This window comes from Panthera uncia, chromosome F2 (genome assembly GCF_023721935.1).
Source record: "Panthera uncia isolate 11264 chromosome F2, Puncia_PCG_1.0, whole genome shotgun sequence".
Lineage (NCBI taxonomy): Eukaryota > Metazoa > Chordata > Mammalia > Carnivora > Felidae > Panthera > Panthera uncia.
In genome coordinates this window covers 19,070,230-19,090,489 of record NC_064812.1, presented here as the reverse complement: position 1 = coordinate 19,090,489, position 20,260 = coordinate 19,070,230, and the positions used below count along the sequence as shown (strand labels likewise).

Genomic DNA, 20,260 nt, shown 5'->3' with positions numbered 1-20,260 from the left:
TGTGGCCGAGGTCAAAGAGGTTTTTGCCTGCTTTCTCCTCCAGGATTTTGATGGCTTTCTGTCTTATATTTAGGTTTTTCATCCATTTTGAGTTTATTTTTGTGTATGGTGTAAGAAAGTGGTCCAGGTTCATTCTTCTGCATTGTCGCTATCCAGTTTTCCCAACATCATTTGCTGAAGAGACTGTCTTTATTACACTGGATATTCTTTCCTACTTTGTCAAAGATTAGTTGGCCATACGTTTGTGGGTCCATTTCTGGATTCTCTATTCTGTTTCATTGATCTAAGTATCTATTTTTGTGCCAGTACCATACTGTCTTGATGATTACAGCTTTGTAATACATCTTGAAGTCCGAGATTGCCTCCAGCTTTGCTTTTCTTTTGCAGTATTGCTTTGGCTATTTAGGGTCTTTTCTGGTTCCATACAAATTTTAGGATTGTTTGTTCTAGCCTTATGAAGAATGCCGGTATTATTTTGATAGGGATTCCATTCAATATGTAGACTGCTTTGGGTACTATCGACATTTTAACAATATTTGTTCTTCTAGTCTGTGAGCATGAAGTATTTTTCCATTTTTTTGTGTGTCTTCTTCAATTTCTTTCTTAAGCTTTCTATCGTCTTCAGTGTATAGATTCTTCTCCTCTTTGGTTAGGTTTATTCCTAGGTATTTTTATGGTTTGGTGCAATTGTAAATGGGATCCATTCCTTGATTTCTCTTTCTGTTGTTTCATTATCGGTGTATAGAAATGCAACTGATTTCTGTGCGTTGATTTTATATCCTGCAACTTTGCTGAATTCATGGATCAGTTCTAGCAGTTTTTTGGTGGAATCTTTTGGGTTTTACATATAGAGTATCGTGTCATCTGTGAAGAGTAAAAGTTTGACCTCCTCCTGGCCAATTTAGATGTCTTTTATTCCTTTATGTTGTCTGGTTGCAGAGGCTAGGACTTCCAATACTATGTTGAATATTGGTGGCGAGAGTGGACATCTGTGTCATGTTCTTGACCTTAGGTGGAAAGCTCTCAGTTGTTCACCATTGAGGATGATATTAGCAGTGGGTCTTTTGTATATGGCTTTTATGATCTTGAGGTACCTTTCTATCCCTACTTTCTTGAGGGCTTTTATCAAGAAAGGATGTTGTATTTTGTCAAATGCTTTCTTTGCATCTATTGAGAGGATCATATGGTTCTTGTCCTTTCTTTTATTGATGTGATGTATCACATTGATTGACTTGTGGATATTGAACCAGCCCTGCATCCAAGGTATAATGGTGAATAATGCTTTTAATATATTATTGGATCTGGTTGGCTAATATCTTGTTGAGAATTTTTGCATCCATGTTCATCAGGGAAATTGGTCTGTAGTTCTCCTTTTTAATGGGGTCTTTGTCTGGTTTTGCAATCAAGGTAATGCTGGCCTCATAGAATGATTTTCGAGGTTTTCCTTCCATTTCTATTTTTTGGAACAGAAAATTAACAGAGTGTTAATTGGATTCTTGTTTTGGGGAGATTTTTTATTACTAATTCAATTTCTTTACTTGTTATGGGTCTGTTCAAATTTTCTGTTTCTTCCTGTTTCAGTTTTAGTAGTTTATATGTTTCTAGGAATTTGTCCATTTCTTCCAGATTGCCCAATTTATTGGCATATAATTGCTCATAATATTCTCTTATTATTGTTTGTATTTCCACAGTGTTGGTTGTGGTCTCTTCTCTTTTGTTCTTGATTTTTATTTATTTATTTATTTATTTATTTATTTATTTTCCTTTTTTTTTTTTTTTTTTTTTTTTTTCAGACTGGCTAGGGGTTTATTAATTTTGTTAATTCTTTCAAAGAATCAGCTTCTGGTTTCATTGATCTGTTGTACTGTTTTTTTTGGTTTTGATAGCATTGATTTCTGCTCTAATCTTTATTGTTTCCTGCCTTCTGCTGGCTTGGGTTTTATTTGCTGTTCTTTTTCCAGCCCTTTAAGGTGTAAGCTTAGGTTGTGTATCTGAGACCTTTTTTCCTTCTTTAGGAAGGCATGGATTATTATATACTTCCCTCTTTTGATGCCTTTGTTGCATCCCAGAGGTTTTGGGCTGTGGTGTTATCATTTTCATTGGCTTCCATGTACTTTTTAATTTCCTCTTTAACTTCTTGGTTAACCCATTCTTCATTCTTTAGTACAATATTCTTTATTCTTCAAGTATTTGTTGTCTTTCTAAATTTTTTCTTGTGGTTGACTTCAAGTTTCATAGCATTGTGGTCTGTAAATATGCATGCTATGATCTTGATCTTTTTGTACTTGCTGAGGGCTGATTTGTGTCCTGGTATGTGATCTATTCTGGAGAATATTCCATGTGCACTGGAAAAGAATGTGTATTCTGCTGCTTTAGAATGAAATATTCTGAATATATCTGTTAAGTCCATCTGGTCCAGTGTGTCATTCAAAGCCATTGTTTCCTTATTGATTTTCTGCTTAGATGATCTGTCCATTGTTATAAGTGGGGTGTCGAAGTCCCCTACTATTATGATATTCTTGTCAATGAGTTTCTTTATGTTTCTGATTAATTGATTTATATATTTGTGTGTTCCACATTGGGAACATAAATGTTTACAATTGTTAGATCTTCTTGGTGGATAGACCCCTTAATTATGATATAATGCCCTTCTTCATCTCTTGTTACAGTCTTTATTTTAAAATCTAGGTTGTCTGGTATAAGTATGGTTACTCCAGCTTTCTTTTGGCAACCAGTAGCATGATAGATGGCTCTTCATCCTCTTATTTTCATTCTGAAGGCGTCGTTAGATCTAAAATGGGTCTCTTGTAAACAGCATATAGATGGATCTTGTTTTCTTATCAATTCTGTTACCCTGTATCTTTTGATTGAAGTGTTTGATTGGAGTTTTTAGTCCATTGACATTTAGAGTGAGTACTGAAAGATTTGAACTTCTTGCCATTGGGTTAGACACTCCTATAGAGTTAGGAGTTTCTGGTGGTGTTTTCTGGTAGTTTCTAGTCATTGTTGCTTTTGGTCTTTTTTGTTTTCTTTCGTCTTTTCCCTCAGAGAGTCCCCGTTAAAATTTCTTGCAGGTCTGGTTTACTGGTTACCAACTCCTTTAGTTTTTGTTTGTCTGGGAAACTCTTTATCTCTCCTATTTTGAACGACAGCCTTGCTAGATAAAGAATTCTTGCCTGCATATTTTTCTGGTTTAGCATGTTGAATGTATTCTGCCACTCCTTTCTGGCCTGCCAAGTTTCTGTGGATAGGTCTGTTGTGAACCTGATCTGTCTTACCTTACAGGTTAAGGACTTTTTTCCCTTGCTACTCTCATAATTCTTTGCTTGTCTGTGTATTTTGTGAATTTGACTGATATCCCTTGCTGATGGTCGTTTTTTGTTGATTTTGATGTCTGTGTCTTTCTCCGTGTTAGGAAACTTTTCTGCTATGATTTGCCCACATAAACCTTCTACCCCTTTTTCTCTCTCTTCATCCCTCCAGGACCTCTATGATTCAGATGTTATTACTTTTTAATGAGTCACTGAGTTGTCTAATTCTCATATTGTGCTCTGTTGCCTTAATTTCCCTGTTTTTTTCTGTTTCACTGTTCTCCATAAGTTTGTCGTCTCTATTGCTGATTTGCTGCTCTGCTTCATCCATCCTTGCTGCCGTGGCAGCCATTCAAGATTGCACCTCAGTATCACATTTTAAATTTTGTCCTGACTAGATTTTACTTCTTTTATGTCCAGAAAGGGACATATGATTCTATGCTTTTTCAACCCCAGCTGGTATTCTTATTATCGTGATTCTAAATTCAGGTTCAGACATCTTTCTTATATCTGTGTTAATTAAGTCCCTGGCTGTCATTTCTTCCTGTTCTTTGTTTTGGGTAAATTCCTGCCGAGTTCTGTGGCTCAAGTTAATGCAGATTGTTGTGTTAATCCTCAGATCAATTTTCTAGGTGTGCAAAATGGTTTCGTGATGATTTGGCTGCATTTCAGGACGAGAGAAACAGAACTTCCATGCTGCTCTGCCATCTTACCTAACTTTAACTTTTGTCTCTAGACCTTTTTATAAAATTTCTTGTTATATATTTTTGGTTGTAACAGGAGGATAGAGACTGCAAATAGAAAGAAATGCAACTGCAGAGAAATTACTGTTACCTTGAGCATTGATTCTTTAACCATTAAGACTTTAACCATGACTGTTAATAAAAATTCATTTTGGGGCACCTGGGTAGCTCAGTTGGTTGAGCATCCGACTTCGGCTCAGGTCATGATCTCACGGTCTGTGAGTTTGAGCCCCGCATCGGGCTCTGTGCTGGCATCTCAGAGCCTGGAGCCTGCTTTCGATTCTGTGTCTCCCTCTCTCTGCCCCTCCCCTGCTCATGCTCTGTCTCTCTCTCTGTCAAAAATAAATAAACATTAAAAAAAAAATTAAAAAAAAAATTCATTTCATATACTGAGTGAAGTTAGCTTTATGGATTTTTCTTATTCAGGAAAGTAACACTTTTTCCAATGGTCATAGTTTAAGGTTTTACTTCTATTACTAAATGTTAACTTAATATCAGTGTTAACATTCATTAGTCATCTATCAGTCTTACTCATTAGTACCTAATATGAGCTTATTTTAAACTAATTGATGAAGAATTTTTAAGAAATTGACTCAAATTGTGAGGCCTCATTAGTTGCATATAGAAAAAATGTGATATTAGAATTAAGTGGATATAGTATAAAATAAAAAGTATCCATTCTTTTCTTTTTTTTTTTTTAATTTTTTTTTAACGTTTATTTATTTTTGAGACAGAGAGAGACAGAGCATGAACGGGGGAGGGTCAGAGAGAGGGAGACACAGAATCCGAAACAGGCTCCAGGCTCTGAGCTGTTAGCACAGAGCCCAACGCGGGGCTTGAGCTCACGGACCGTGAGATCATTACCTGAGCCAAAGTCGGCCGCTCAACCAACTGAGCCACCCAGGCACCCCACCATTCTTTTCTTTAAAAGCATTTAAAAAACATCTTGAATTCAGTAGGCTGTTTTATTCAATGAAAAATAATTTTAGAATACTTCGTCTCAATTATTCTGTAAGAGTTACCTACTTTTTCAGTTGGACAAATCAGGGTAATTCGGTAGTCTTAAACTCCAACCACTGATTTATTTTTTTAATTGTATAGATGATATTAGCTCAAGGAAAATACAGTTAGAAAGGCAAATCAGTTTCAATAAAAAGTAGTACATGTTACAACCAAGGGAAAAAAAATACTGGAATCGTATTGTTGTGGCTGGAAAACCCCTATTTCAAACATCAGCCTACAGTATTACTCACTTCTTAACTTTGTTCTGCCCCTGCTAATTCCCTCTTCAGGCCCTACTTTCTTACCATGGGCCTTCTGCAGCTCTTTAAAATCCTGTTCCCTCCATATCTCCCCTCTCCATCGTTGCATCTCTTCCTTACCCTTTCAACCAGAAAGATTGCCAGAGTGGAATAGGCAGCTCTCTGAAGCTGATGCATTTCTCCTTTGGGTAGGAAGAGTTAACCCCCCTGTTTGGGCCAGAAGGGAAATACTAAAAGCTATACCTAGACTGCTGCCTGCAGGTATGATTGGAAGCTCTGGGTGGGGGTTGGGGGAAGAGCAGACAGAAGTACGGAATAAATGCTGAAAATGTAGAAGGGCCACGGGCAGCTGAGCTGTGCCAGCCATAGCTGTAAAGATGCCACAGCTTTGGGTGAAGTGCAAGGATGGTGGGGAGCCTGAAGCTGAAGGAAGCCATATAGCTAGTAGCTGCTAGAGAAACCAGCTCAGAGCATATCCAGGAAATGACCAATTTGCAATCCAAAGCATGAAATTGATGAATATTAATGATCCAGTTAATTTATGATGGAAATACTTGCTGAACCAATCTCTCCTGTACCCAGAGTCAATACTGGTTTAAAAATTTGGGGTAAAGATGCATCTTTTCAGAACTCCTCTATCTCTAAAGACAAGAAAATGACAGCAAAACAAAGTTTCTAATGTAAAATGTCTGAGTGTATTTCAGTGACTTTCAAAGAAGTGAAATATAAATATAAAAGTATCAAAAGTAGTATAGTTAATTAATTTACACATGGTGAAAACTAACGTAATAGGAGCAGCTTTCTTTGGGAAAAAATCAACAATTCAGTATCAATACAAAGATTATAGCCTTTGCTGAAAAACAAAAAGTTGTTCTGGAAGATTTTTTCAAAATTATCAACAAGACATAGAGTAGACTTATAATATCCCCAGTGGTTCTCTGACTAGTACTGAATCAGAGAGAGTAACTGGAAGAGTTTACACAAAAATACACATGCATTAATTGAGACACTTTGTTTTTTACAATAACACAAAAGTCAAATAAAATTTCTGTTTTGGTTTAGTTTTTTAATAATTACTTCAGTAATTTTATTTATTTTTAAAATTATACTTAATACTATTAGAATACTTACAATTTTATAATTCATGTTTACTTGATTTTTTGTAACTTTTAGCTTCTTGCATTGGGAAGTATTAAATATCTTATTTCACTGATTTTTAAAGAAACAATTTAGGAATGCTGGACAATTTTTATTTATTTTTATTATTTTTTTTTTTTAATTTTTTTTTTTAACGTTTTTTTATTTTTGAGACAGAGAGAGGCAGAGCATGAACAGAGGAGGGGCAGAGAGAGAGGGAGACACAGAATCCGAAACAGGCTCCAGGCTCTGAGCTGTCAGCACAGAGCCCGACGCGGGGCTCGAACTCACGGACTGTGAGATCATGACCTGAGCCGAAGTCAGACGCTTAACCGACCAAGCCACCCAGGCGCCCCATGGACAATTTTTAAATAAGATTGTTCAGTATGATACAAGACAAATGCCAAAACAGCAACAGTCTTGTCATTTTGCTCCAGTACTGCGGCCATTACTTTGAGTTTCCCACTTTTTTAAATTTATAGAACCTAGTAGAAAGCTGATTAACACTCAGTCTCTGGTACTTTTGAATATTCTGGTCTATATTTTTTCTTTAGTAAATACTAAGTTATTGCTATCTTTTTTTATGAATAGCATTCTTTTGCTGATTCATTTTTAGGCTTCAGTCCAATATTTTTCTCCCTAAACTTTTGACACTTGTGTGCAAACTCATTTATGCAGAGATTTTTTGTATAGGTAAATTATGCTGCTCATAATCCTGTTAAACTTCATCTGTTCCCTCTTTCTATTTCTCAGTCCTCAAGGCCAGAAGGAGTTCTACCCTGCTCTCAAGATAGCCCAACGTTGTAATGTAATTGACTGTTTTAATAAGCATGGGTCAGGTTCATGATTTAAGTTTATTTTTAATGTCAATAAAAATGTAGAGCTAAATTCTGAGCATATTACCTATTGTGCATCTTTCCTGTGAAAACAAACCACTGATAACTTTTAATTTTAGAATGACTCCCAGCAGATTGTGCAAAAAAGAAATGAAGCTTTTTATTTCTCACTAAGAAGTTGTAATAACAGCAGCATATTTTATAATCTTACTTTACCATTACTAATGTTCTTGAGTGCAGGAACCACCTTGGATAACAACTGGAATGATCCTAGCAATATCCACGTTGGTAGGGTGGGATTTTGCAGAGACATTGTTGTAAAGCTGATGTTCTCAAGTAGAATCTCTAGACCGGCTACTTTCTTCTTAGCCTACTCTCTTACATTATTTATGTGTCGACCTCATGTGATAATGTTCTGGACTTTAATCCTCTGTGTCCAAGAGCACAGCACAGTGCTTTGTAGACAACAAACTCCATAAATGTTGAGTTGAATTCTATGAATTTACAATTTACTATTATAGAAGAAAATGCTATTAGTTCAGAAGTATTTTAAAAATGTAATATTTTGGGTGCGCCTGGGTGGCTCAGCCAGTGTCCAACTCTTATTTTGGCTCAGGTCATGATCTCATGGTTCAGGAGACCGAGCCCTTCATTGGGCTTTGAATTGATAGCACGGAGTCTGCTTGAGATTCTCTCTCTCCCTCTTTCTGCGCCCTTTCCCCACTCACCCTCTCTCTCTCTCAAAAGAAATAAACCTTAAAAAAATGTAATGTTTTGACAAAAGTAATACATGTGTATCGTTTAAAATGCAAATGGTATTGAAAACTTCATGTAGAAACCAGCAATACTCTCCCTTTTCCTCCCCATCTTCCAGTCTTTGTCTGTAGACAGCTACCCTCAACTCTGCCAACTGGTTTTCCTAACATTTCCTCTAGTTTTTTAAGTAATGTGCGTATGCTATTTTTTGATTTGCCAGTTTCAGACATTATCTTGGCATCTAACACAGAAGATAAAGACTTAGCTTTCTCATATCACCTTTGCTTTCTCTTTCCACCCTTTACAGTGAAGTCATGAATTTTGGTCAGTGTTTAGTTTTAACATTATTATCACTATATAAATAAGTTTACCACTGAGTCTTGCAATATATGATGATAATTACCTCTCTTGTATAATCTTTGTTTTTCTTATGATGTGGATGATCATTTTTATTTGCCCATTCTTTTGTACAGGCAAAATATTGTTACTTTTCCAGAGGCTCCAACATTTTTCTACCTACTTAATAAGTTCATTATATGTTCAAACACAGTTCCTTTTTATTTCTCTTCATTTTTTTTTCCAGAGTGTTTACTATTTTTCTCTGTTGTGTTCAGGTTGCTTCTTAGACCTCTTGACTTCTGAGACACTTCTCTTTTCTTCTTTTCTTCTTTTGGAGTCTCCTTTTTTCCAGACTCCTTGTCTTCCTTCTTGGATTACTCCCTTGTTTGGTTGGTGACTATCTTTTAGTAACTACTTGAATAAAAGTTCATGGGTCATAATTTTTTTTGAGTTCTTGCTTACCTGAAAATATCTTTACTTGATTGACAAGTCATAAATACTTCTAGGTTGAAAACTATCTACCTTCGGAATTTTGAAGATGTTACTTTATTGTCTTCTACATGGTCGTGTTCCTACTGAGAAATCTAATGCCTATTTTTATCCTTTGTAGTGCTTTATTTTTGGTTTATATGATTTTACTCCGTTCTGGAATCTTTATCTCCAGAAGCTTTACTCTGAATCATAGTGTGTATGTATTTGCTGTCCTCTCCCTCTGCCCCCAGTTTTTTAAGTTGTCCATTCAATGAGCCATTTCAATATAAGATTCACATTCTTACATCTGAAAATTTTGATCTCTTTAAGAATTTCTTTCCCTTTCTCTTTTTTTCTCTTTCTAGAACTTTTATTAATTATATATTGGTTTTTCTGGACAGAATACCCAATTTTCTTTCCTATTTCCATATTGTTTTTTGTTCTAGTTTCTGGACAATATCTGGCATTTTATTTTAAGCCCTTTTATGGTATGTTTAAAATTTGAGTTCTCATGTACTTAATTTTAAAAAGTCTTTTTCTTGTTCATCAATTGTTCCTTTATCAAAGCATTGGTTATTTCTATGAGAATATTAATGATAACAAGCTTTCTTTTGTTTTCTGCAATTTTTTTTGTTTTTTGTTTTTTGTTTGTTTGTTTTTTCCTGCTGGGCTCTTTTTTCCTCTTTGCTTGCTTTAGTCTTTCTTTTCATCTTAGATTTTTTCCTATTTTGAGGGTTGCAATAAATAAACCTCCTTACCCACCCAGTTGAGAAACAAATGTAAAAACACACAGATGGAAATAAATAACAGGTAAAAGCTTGATTGAAGGATATGACTTTTTAGATCTATGGCCAGGTGAATTTTCTGATACATAACCCAGAATTGAATTTCCCCCTCTTGAATGAAGAGCTAGGCAACTGAAAAGCTAGGCCCTGTTGGGGCAGGGCCCTTATCACATTGCAGAGAGCATAAATTCTGAGAACCCGCCAGCTCAGAGGAAGGTTGGGGAGAAGGATCTGATCAGCGAATGCCTTGTTTCTTCTCCAGACTAGCTCCAAGAGTGACAGCTGGGAGAAGGGAGCTACAGGTGTTACTGAATTAAAGTCTTATGTGTGTAAACATAAGACCGTGGAAATGCAGAGTCCCCGCTCTCCTCAACACCTTTTCTTAAATGTCTAGTTACTCGTTTCTGTCTGTCCTGTTTTAAATGGGAAGCTTTGTGGACTTTAGTCTAATATACTGTCTGGCAAGCTGTACTGTAGAGTGGTGGAGTGACAAGTCACCATTTTGCTTGTGAGCTCCTGTCCCTACCTCTGCCTCAATATCAGGACCAAGCTCTTTTCTCTGGGGGCGTTCAGTTTTTCAAAAGCAGAATCCTTTCATCTTTCTTGGGAAGCATTTATACCTCCTAGCTTTCTGGCTACAGCACTTGGAGTTGGACCTTTCAGTATATAGACCTCTATTTAATCCCCCAGTTTTAGCCCCAGCTTCAGTGCTACCTTTCGGTGTGCCTGATGACACCAGTAGGCTGGGACTCTTTTTCAGCTTCCTCCCCCCAAAATGAGAACAGCCTCCTGGCTGTGAGGGGCGGAGGGTGGGGTGAAGACCTTTATTTAGTTGTCTCCTCCTTTTCTAAACATCCATGCGTCCAGTCCTAGTTTAACCTGGATCTCACCGTCATCTTCTCATACCACATAGTAGTGCTTTTGCAGGCACCCAGTGGACCCTTCCTGTCCTGTACCAACTCAGTTACTGTTCCACCATTGTCTCTTCTTCTAAAATGTCAAAAACTGTCATTATTAATTGTTTCTGCTTTTGTTGTCCTTTTTTTATTCCTTTGTTGTAGATTTAGGTTTTAGGAAGGAGAAGAAATAGATGGAATTGATCAAGTGACCACATGTAACTGAGAGTCTTACAGGTTTTATTTTCACATAAACACCAACGTCCTTAATGGTCTGCAATATATTCTGAAAACTTGTAAACTATATATTTACCATTTATCACTTGTTGGCATTAACAGATTATTCTAGTTTTGTTTATCTCACATAACTGGAAATTCTGTCATTACCTACAAATGGGATTAAAAGGAAAATAGGCATGTTGATTTGCTGGAGAAAGTCAACTGTTTTACTTTTGAAAACATTTCCCATGAAAGAGTAGTGGATGTACTTCTAGAGAGGCTTTAAAATAATAGGCATATGGTTAATTATATTGTTTTGTTGTCTTACAGAAAGGAGAAAGTTGGCAAAGCAGCCTGAAGTAGTTTCTGTTGATGAACTCAAAAATCTGTTAGTACTCACAAGGGAACACTTTGTAGATCATTTTGATGCTTTTCTTCCTAAAACAATTTCAATAAAGACAGACAAAATTAAAACCTCCGATATGTCAAATGGTAAGTTTTTTGTTGGTTTAAATATTGGTTCTTTTTGTATGTTTGGCATTTATTATAGTGATTTATCATTAAAACTAATAAAATGTTGGTCAAATCAAGACGTATCTTATAAATTTAATTAGTGATATATATTTGCATAGTCAAGTATGGTGTGTATATATGATGAACTATTTCTCATCATTTGAATATTAAAAAGTTTCTGATCACTCTTTTTTTTTTTTTTCTAAGTTTGTTTGAGAGAGAAAGAGCTCATGCATGTGTGTGTGTGGCGAGCAGGGGAGGAGCAGAGAGAGAGGGAGAGAGAGAAAATCCCAAGCAGGCTCCATGCCGTCAGCACAGAGCCCGACACGGGGCTTGATCTCACAAATGGTGAGATCATGACCTGAGCTGAGTTAAGAGTCAGATGCTTAACTGACTGAGCCACCCAGGCATCCCAATCACTCCTTTCTTTAAGGAGGTTTTTGAGCAGAGGGAGAAGCATTTTAAGGTGGTTCCTCTTACTGCTTTTACGAAGCTACTAGAAAGGGTGGATTTCTATTAAGTTACGTTTTTATAAGATAAGAATAGTAGGACCTACGCAGTAAATTTACTATAGTTAAAACTATATACAGTAAGATGCTCCACATTTGCCATTCATTGTAGCAGGAACAGTCACCAGACTTCACTGAAGGAGCAGGATACCATTTCTGTATTCATTTGCATTTTTTTCCTATTTTCCTGGTTCCTATTCTTGTGATGAATTTGAATGGAGTGAAGCTTTACAGGATCTAACAAGAAAGCATTTGGTGATTGCCTAGCATTTTAAAAGTCCAGGATAATTTTTTGTTTTTATTCCATGAGAATCCTTTTTTATTACATAGGTTAATAAGAAAATGACCAAAGAATCAAGTTAACAGTAATGTTTGTTGAATGAGTTTTCTGTTTTTGACACCATAAAGGTACACAAAAACTTTATGGCTTATGATCTGCTTTGAAAGCAAAATGCAAATACAGCATGCTGTGACATTTCAAGAGCCCAGGCCCTGGAGCTAGAGTGCCAGGGCTCAAATCTGAGTTTTGTCGCTTGTTAGCTGAATGTCTTTGGGCAGTTTTTCTGCCTCCTCATGCTTCTGTTTCCTCATGTTTTAAATGGGATTAATATCACCCACTTACTAGGGTTACTGCGAGGAGTAGACGAGTTGATGCATAAGCAACACAATGGATGCCAAAAACCTGTGAGCTGTTATTTGTATTATCATTATCATCATCATTACGTATCAGTAACAAAGTTCAATAGCAATGCAGAGTAATGTCAAAGATGTTGGAGACAGTGTAAGGTTCCTTGTAAATGGGGGATATGTTCAATAAAGAGACAAAGCTTCTTGGTTGCAACATGGGCTCTGGAACCAGACTAACAAGGTGGAAGCCGCTCTGCAGCTTACTTGCTATATGACTTTGGGCAAGTTTTCTAACCTCTCTGAGCTTCAAGTTATTTTTAATATTTAAATCGGAAATGACAAAGGTTGTTATGAGGATTAAATGAATTATTTATAAATTGCTTAGAAAGTTGCCTGGGATGCATATATTTTCACTCTTTTGTGGATCCTGAGAAACTTAACAGAAACCCATGGGGGAGGGGAAGGGGAAAAAAAAAAAAAAAAAGAGGTTAGAGTGGGAGAGAGCCAAAGCATAAGAGACTCTTAAAAACTGAGAACAGCTCTGGGCTGATGGCTCGGAGCCTGGAGCCTGTTTCCGATTCTGTGTCTCCCTCTCTCTGCCCCTCCCCCGTTCATGCTCTGTCTCTCTCTGTCTCAAAAATAAATAAAAAACGTTGAAAAAAAAAAAAAAAACAAAACTGAGAAAAAACTGAGGGTTGATGGGGGGTGGGAGGGAGGGGAGGGTGGGTGATGGGTATTGAGGAGGGCACTTTTTGGGATGAGCACTGGGTGTTGTATGGAAACCAATTTGACAATAAATTTCATATATTGAAAAAAATAAAAAAATAGACAAAAAAAAAAAAAAGAAAGTTGCCTGGTATGAAGTGCCATATATTAGTTTTTAAGTTAATGAATGTGAGTTTAGAGGAAAGGAATATAACAAGGGTAGGATAGTCACAGAACACTTTGTTAGGAGCCAAGGGACTCTGATGTAGGTCTTGAGTGATTCATGGGTTCTAGAGAGAGCGGAGAAGATAGGATTTTCCAGGGAGAAGAAGTAATATACCCAGAGTCATGGAGGTAAGAAAGGGCAAACTGAGACCAAGAGAGAAGTTGGCCTAATCAGAGGATTTGTACAGAAGATAACAGTTGGAAGGTAGGAAGGGCTGAAATAATTGTTTTTTTGTAAGTAAGGATATGTATCTTCTAGTTACCCATACAAAGTCAAGTTCTAGGACACTATTAACACACTGAGTTATGGGGTGCTCATCTTAAAATGTAAATCAGATTATATCACTCCTTTGCTCAAACCTTTGCCATTACTTTCCATTATACATAGAATGTGTCATCCTTAACATGGCTTACAAAAGCCCTACATGATGTCTGCCCTCATACTAGCTTCTAGAATTCTAGCTTCCTCCTGTGTCACATTTCTGTTTCCTTAGTACCACAGAGAGTCTTTCCGTTCCTTGAGCACATCACATCCCTTTCCATCTCAGGAACTATATACATGCAGTATCCTCTTTCTGGAATACTTTTCTCCCAGTCTTTTCCTGATGAATTGACAGTCATTCTTCAGACTTTGACTTAAATGTTAACTTCCTGAAAGGTTTTCCCAGACCTTCCTCACTTTAAGTTGATTCCTCTTGTACTCATTTTCTGTATCTTTCTTTGAATTATTTTTTACATTTTAAATTATATACTATGTATGTAATTTTTTATTAATTGTGTGTCTTTATTCTGAACCATATGTTCTTTGAGAATAAGGAGTGTGCCTGCTTACTGTCTCCAATACCCTAGAGCTTAGTACAGTACCTGGCACATAGGAATTCATTTCTCCCCAAATAATGTTGAACAAATGAAAGAAACCTTGAAGTTGGTTTTTTTTTTTTTTTTTTTTTTGGAGCCCGAACTGAAATTTGACAGGTTATATATTTGAACATGACTCCTCTAAGAATGAAGTTTTGATTTTTAACATTCTTAGTAGCTTTTGTTTCAGTAAATACATCTATATGTGAATTATACAGCAAAAGAAGCAATAAGGTCAATCATGTTTCATATTGTGACCCATTGTTTAACAACCACGCTCATTAGGAATTATTGACAATCGTTAGAGTTATTGATCTGCTTTCTTTTTCTTTTTTTTTTTTTTTTTATAAAATCTCTAGCATATATAACAAATAAAAATCAGCATGGAGAAAATGTCTTGATCTAACCATTTTATATAATCATTGCCACAGAGTTGCTAAAAACTTACAGTGCCAAATGTGATATCTGAACTCCAAAATGCAGTAACTGTCAAAATGGGGACATAAACACACTGTATAAATGGGTTTTCTAGGTAATTTTATAAGATCACAGTTTTATTATTTCAAATATTTTAATAAGAATCTCCTAGTACGTGTTTATAATTCTTGCTTTATTAAACAGAATATGCCAATTACAATGTAACCTTTTCTTTGTGATTTATTCATATTTATGTATGTCAGGTTATAATGGCCTATATTACTATCCACATATTTTCATCTGCAGTATTACTTCCTTTTTGTTTGCTGTGATTTGCGTAGGGAAGGTTTTGAATCCCTATTTCCCTATAGAATCACTTTTATTTCTTTGTTTCTCCTGTAAAGTAAAACACTTTTTTTTAAAGAAGCAATGTTCTTGGTTTCTCGGAGGCCCTTTTTGTGCTTTTTGGTTGTCAGCATGTCCTGGTGTCCTGACTGCCACAAAGATAAAATATTGTGTGTTATTTTACTGTAAGAATTCAATTAGATTATTCCCCAAAAGTGCATCTGAATGTTTGTTTAGCCTCTGTCATTTATATTTATGTAAATTGTGTAGCTGGAGTGAACAATTAATTATATTGTAATATTTAGGAACAATAATGTTTACTTTTATTTAACATTCTTGTATTCTTTTGTGAACTCAGCGTGTAAATGTTCAGATCTGCTAATGATATTTTCTTTATACTTTTAGTGGAAAGCCATGTCAACATTAAAAAGTAGATTATTTCATTATAAAGCTATTGCTGTATAAAATATTTCAGTACCCTTAAGAAATGAGAAGTGGTATTTTTGGATGGTGTTTGCTGGGAACCATCCACTGTAGTAATTAAAGATATTTTAAAATGTTCAAGGTTAAATAGCTTAATAAATAAAGGGAAAAGAGCATGTAATTGACTTCTATTTTCATTTATGTTTATTTTTTTTCTTTCTCATATGTAAAAACTCCTTTACTAAATCATCATTTTGTAAGACCCCCAAAGTATAAAATGGGTATTTTTGTCAGAGCTGATGGTTAGTCAAACAACTGATGTCCATTAATTTTCAGTTAATTTATTAGAACAGTGTGTAATAGTTCAAAAAAAATGTTAAAAATAAGATAGTTTTGGAATCCCAAAAGTAGTACAGTTAGTAATTTTTCCAGTGTTAAATAGTTTGGATGTACTAATAATTTATCATTTGAATGGAAGCTGTCTCTTTAGGTTTTTGATGAGAATTGTGATGTTTTAGCAATCTCTGTGTTGGTTCATTGTAACATAGTAACTAGAAAGATAAGCACACTCTTACATAAAATATTTTACTAGCGGTGAAATAACACTTAATGTTAGCGATTTACTTGAAGATGTATATGTTAAGGCATCTTACATTAATGGATAAGTGAGAGTTCTTTCTAAGGTAACCTTTATCTGAGAACATCATATGTTATTTACTATATTATCATACTTTTGAGAATGAAATAATCTCTTTTCAAGATACGAAATTTTCCAAATAATGCTATTAATTCCTGTTCCTGGAATGAAAATCACATAGTATATCCAGTATATTCTCCATACAGTTGCCTCCTTTTCATTTAGTTTCACAAAAAAATAACAAAGTTACGCTTTTATTCACAGGAGTCCTCATAGTGCTAATTCGTTTTCTGAATTCTAGGGCATAACTTTTTTCTTTCTTTCTTTTTTAAGTTTATTTATTTTGGAAGAGACAGAGACATGGGTGAGTGGGGAAAGGACACAGTGAGAGGGAGACAGAGAATCCCAAGTAGGCTTTGCAGTGCTATTGCAGAGCCTGACGTCAAACCTAGGGATGTGTGAGATCATGACCTGAGATGAAACCAAGAGTCGATGCCAACCGACTGAGCCACGCAGGTCCCCCTAGTGCATAACTTTTCTTATGAGGAAACAGTAAAGTAGGCAAAGCTTAACAGTGGTTTTTTTTTTTCATTTCCAAAAAACTTTTTTTTTAATGTTTATTTTATTTTTGAGAGACAAACAGGAAGTGGGGGGGGGGGAGGCACAGAGAGAGGGAGACACAGAATGCAAACAGGCTCCAGGCTCTGAGCTGTCAGCACAGAACTGGATGCGGGGCTTGAACTCATGAACTGTAAGATCATGACCTGAGCTGAAGTAGTACGTTTAACTGACTGAGCCACCCAGGTGCCCCCCAAAAACTTTTCAATGGAATTTTGCTTGGGCCATCAGAGATATCCTTAATGAATGCCTGAGATAAGTACTATACAATTAATCCAACATGACTTTATATATATACATGTACACATGCACATGGATGGATGGATGGATCTACATGTATGCATTTTTATATAACAAAATTTAATACGTTAATCACTTTCAGTACTTATGTATGTTTCTTTTGCTTTAGACATCAGTTCAGTGGAACCTGGTTCTTCAAGTCTAATGGAAACCAATCCCCTGGAATGGCCAGAAAGGCATGTTCTTCAAAATTTGGAAAGTTTTGAAAAAGCTAAACAAAAAATGAGGTAATATTTAAATAGCTCAGTATTTTTAAATAACATTTTTTTTCTTAATCCTTAAGTTTAGTGTTTATGAAATACAGGTAGTTTCTAGTTTTATTAAAAGGAAATATATGCAGGGGCTCCTGGGTGGCTCAGTCGGTTAAACATCTGACCAACTCAGGTCATGATGTCACAGTTTGTGGGCTCAAGCCCTGCGTCAGGTTCTGTGCTGACAGCTCAGAGCCTAGAGCCTGCTTTGGATTCTGTGTCTCTCTCTCTCTCTGCCTCTCTCCCCTGCTCACACCCTCTGTCTCTCTCTGTCTCTCAAAAAGTGAATACAAATGTTTAAAAAATTAAAAAAAAAAAAAAAGAAGGAAATCTATGCATCCTGTAAGCAGTAGGTAGAGTGTTTACAGAGTAGAATGTTGAGAAAGTAACTGTTCTTCCTGACCTTCTACTTGTACCTTCTGGATGTACATAATCATAGTTAACATTTTAGTGGATGCCTTCCCAGACCATATGGGTGTTAGAAAGTAGACTAGAGACAGTAAAGTATCGCCTAAACTGAGAAGGCACTTTGAGATGGAAAAACAAAGCAAGCCACTCCATACCTTCTACACAGTTTTGTTCAGCGTAACTCACTGACAGGGTTTCAGGCTGATGACAATCCAGTGCTTAGCTATTCTCCACAAAGTCTGGACCTTAATCCACAGATTTTGTAGAGTGAGGGGATAGGCAGAGGTCATTGTAAGAGGTCAAAGTGTTTAACATTTAGCAGACCTCATGGAGCCATCTGTGTGCCAGAGGTCGAGAGAGGGGAAGAAACTCTGCTATCTCTACTAGTTGTCTGAACAACTTTAGGGAAGATCAGAACAAGCCTTTCCACATTCTGGTCAGGGCATACGTTAACCTCTGAGAGGCTTGAAACACGAGAGAAGTCGTCGCATGAACTAGATGGAGCCAAAGATGGGATCAGTATTATCAGAACTCTTACATCTGGGATACTTTCTTGACCTTTGCTTTCATCTTTTTTGTTGTTGTTGTTGTTGTTTTTTTGATAGCCCTGTTTTAAATTCCTAATAATTCTTTTTTGTTCTCAGCTCCCATTTTTTTCATTAGCAACCTCTTCTTTTATTAATAATGAGAATTCAGGAGATACTGACAGGATGTTAATTGCAATCTTCTTTTAACTTGTTATATCTGCTCCTTGGATATCTCATTATCCTTTGGATCTGTTCTGTTTGTTCCTCTGGTGTTTTTCTCTTATGTGTATCTTTCCTCCAGTGCCTGTCTGGTGGTCCTTGATTGTTTCTAGCTTGGAATTGAGTACCAAGCTGCTTTATATAGGTAGTTGGTGTTTATTTTCTCTAAGTGTAGACCTGTTGCCTGCCTGCTGTCACCTGAATGTTGGGAGTGGGGAGATGCAGGGTGGAGCATCCCTGGTAGACTTCACTGTAGGGCACCTGTGGGGGTTCCAAAAGGGAGGCAGCCTTGGTCCTTCACTCAACACTGCAATAACAGGGCTTTATTCTAGGGGCATTGACACTGAGACTGGGACAGACACAGTTCTGGATCTTCGAAGAGAACAGTTTCTCTGTTTTTCACTTGGAGATAAAATTGCAAGGGTAAAGGGAGGTGTGAGAGGGTGATACTTGAACAACTGTTCTAGTAGGGTTCTTAAAATACATTGCCTGATTTCTGCCCGTTGCCACTCAGCCCAAGTGTAGTCTCACCATGGCTTTGTGGGATGGGAGGAAGACAGATTCTACGTTTTTTTGTAGACTTCTCTCTAGCTCTCATTTACATGCTTGCTCTAGTTTATTCCTTTGTTTGGCCCACCATTTTTTCACCTTTCGTTTCTTAACCTTCTTATGAATTTAGTGACTGGCACTTCATCATTGTGATTTCCATTTGTTTTGAGTGGGGAGGTTAACATGTATGTTTAATGCACCATCATCTTGAACTAGAAGCTTGTTTGTCATTCAAGATCTAGATCAAATACCACCTTTCTCTTAAGTCGTTCATAAATGTTGCAACTCAGTGTTCTCTTTCTTCATTAAGCACCCAAGGACTGTATCACTACTTCCTTCATGAAACTTGTTTTATTGTACTTTTTATACCTCATTCTGCATTGGTGTATCTGTCTCCTTTCACTGCCCTCACCTCCTTTCTCCTACTCAAGGCATACGTGTATACTAAATTACAAGCAGTGATGATGAGTCTATACATTATCATCAGTGAACTCTTTTTAGTATCTCACGATGATATTTACAAAGTCATTGCTCAAATACTTATGAGTGTATCACCATATGGGGAGATATCATCGAATTCTTGATTAGGAACAAAAGTTATGTTGCAGATATTCAGATTTGTATTTTGTTAAAACAGGCTTAACTGGATCATTAAGGAATATCCCATAGTGAAATTCAGAAGTCATAAGAATTTGGCTTTGGACAAACTCACCTGTTGTGTGACTTTGTTGCCTCATCTTTAAGATAAGAATAACAATCCCAGTTCTGCTTCAAAGTTGTCAGTGTTTAATGAGATAATGTATGAAAAAATACTTTGTAACCTTGAAAACACTGAACAAAATAAAGTGCTATTATTTAATTTATTTATTTAGTTATTTTAACCTAAGTCCTATCCTGTATATATTTTAGCTATATCTTGGTGGTGTAATTTATCATAAACTGGACTTTTAAATTGCTTTGGGAGGCACCTGAACGGTTCATTTGGTTGAGAATTTGGCTCCTGATTTTGGCTCAGGTCATGACCTCGTGGTCCAGGGTACTGAGCTCCCCATAGGGCTCTGTGCTGACAGCATGGAGCCTGCTTGCGATTCTCTCTCTCTCCCTCTCTCTCTCTGCCCCTTCCTTGCTCATGTATGTGTGTGTGTGTGTGTGTGTGTGTGTGCATGCGTGCATATGCACGCATGCTCTATCTCTCAAAAAAAAAACTTAAAAAAAATTTAAAATATTGCTTTGATATCCTTGTGTCCAGGGTTCTATGTAAATGCAAATTATACACATCCTCATTGCATCTAGCCTGTAAGATGACTGGGAGTTATATTCATTAAGAAACCTTTGTGAGTCACTGTTAGAGAATAGCTATGTAGAAATTAAATT

The 20,260-nt window shown here is 36.4% G+C and overlaps 1 protein-coding gene across 3 annotated transcripts in view; it reads left to right on the top strand.

Annotated features, from left to right (window-relative positions):
• MTBP (MDM2 binding protein) overlaps window positions 1–20,260 on the top strand; it is an 84,914-nt gene that overhangs the window by 45,400 nt on the left and 19,254 nt on the right. For all 3 annotated transcript variants that reach the window (XM_049632949.1, XM_049632948.1, XM_049632950.1), the window contains exons 14-15: window positions 11,086–11,247; window positions 17,042–17,159. In XM_049632949.1, the coding sequence (XP_049488906.1) occupies window positions 11,086–11,247; window positions 17,042–17,159 (280 nt within the window). The remainder of the gene's footprint in view (window positions 1–11,085; window positions 11,248–17,041; window positions 17,160–20,260) is intronic.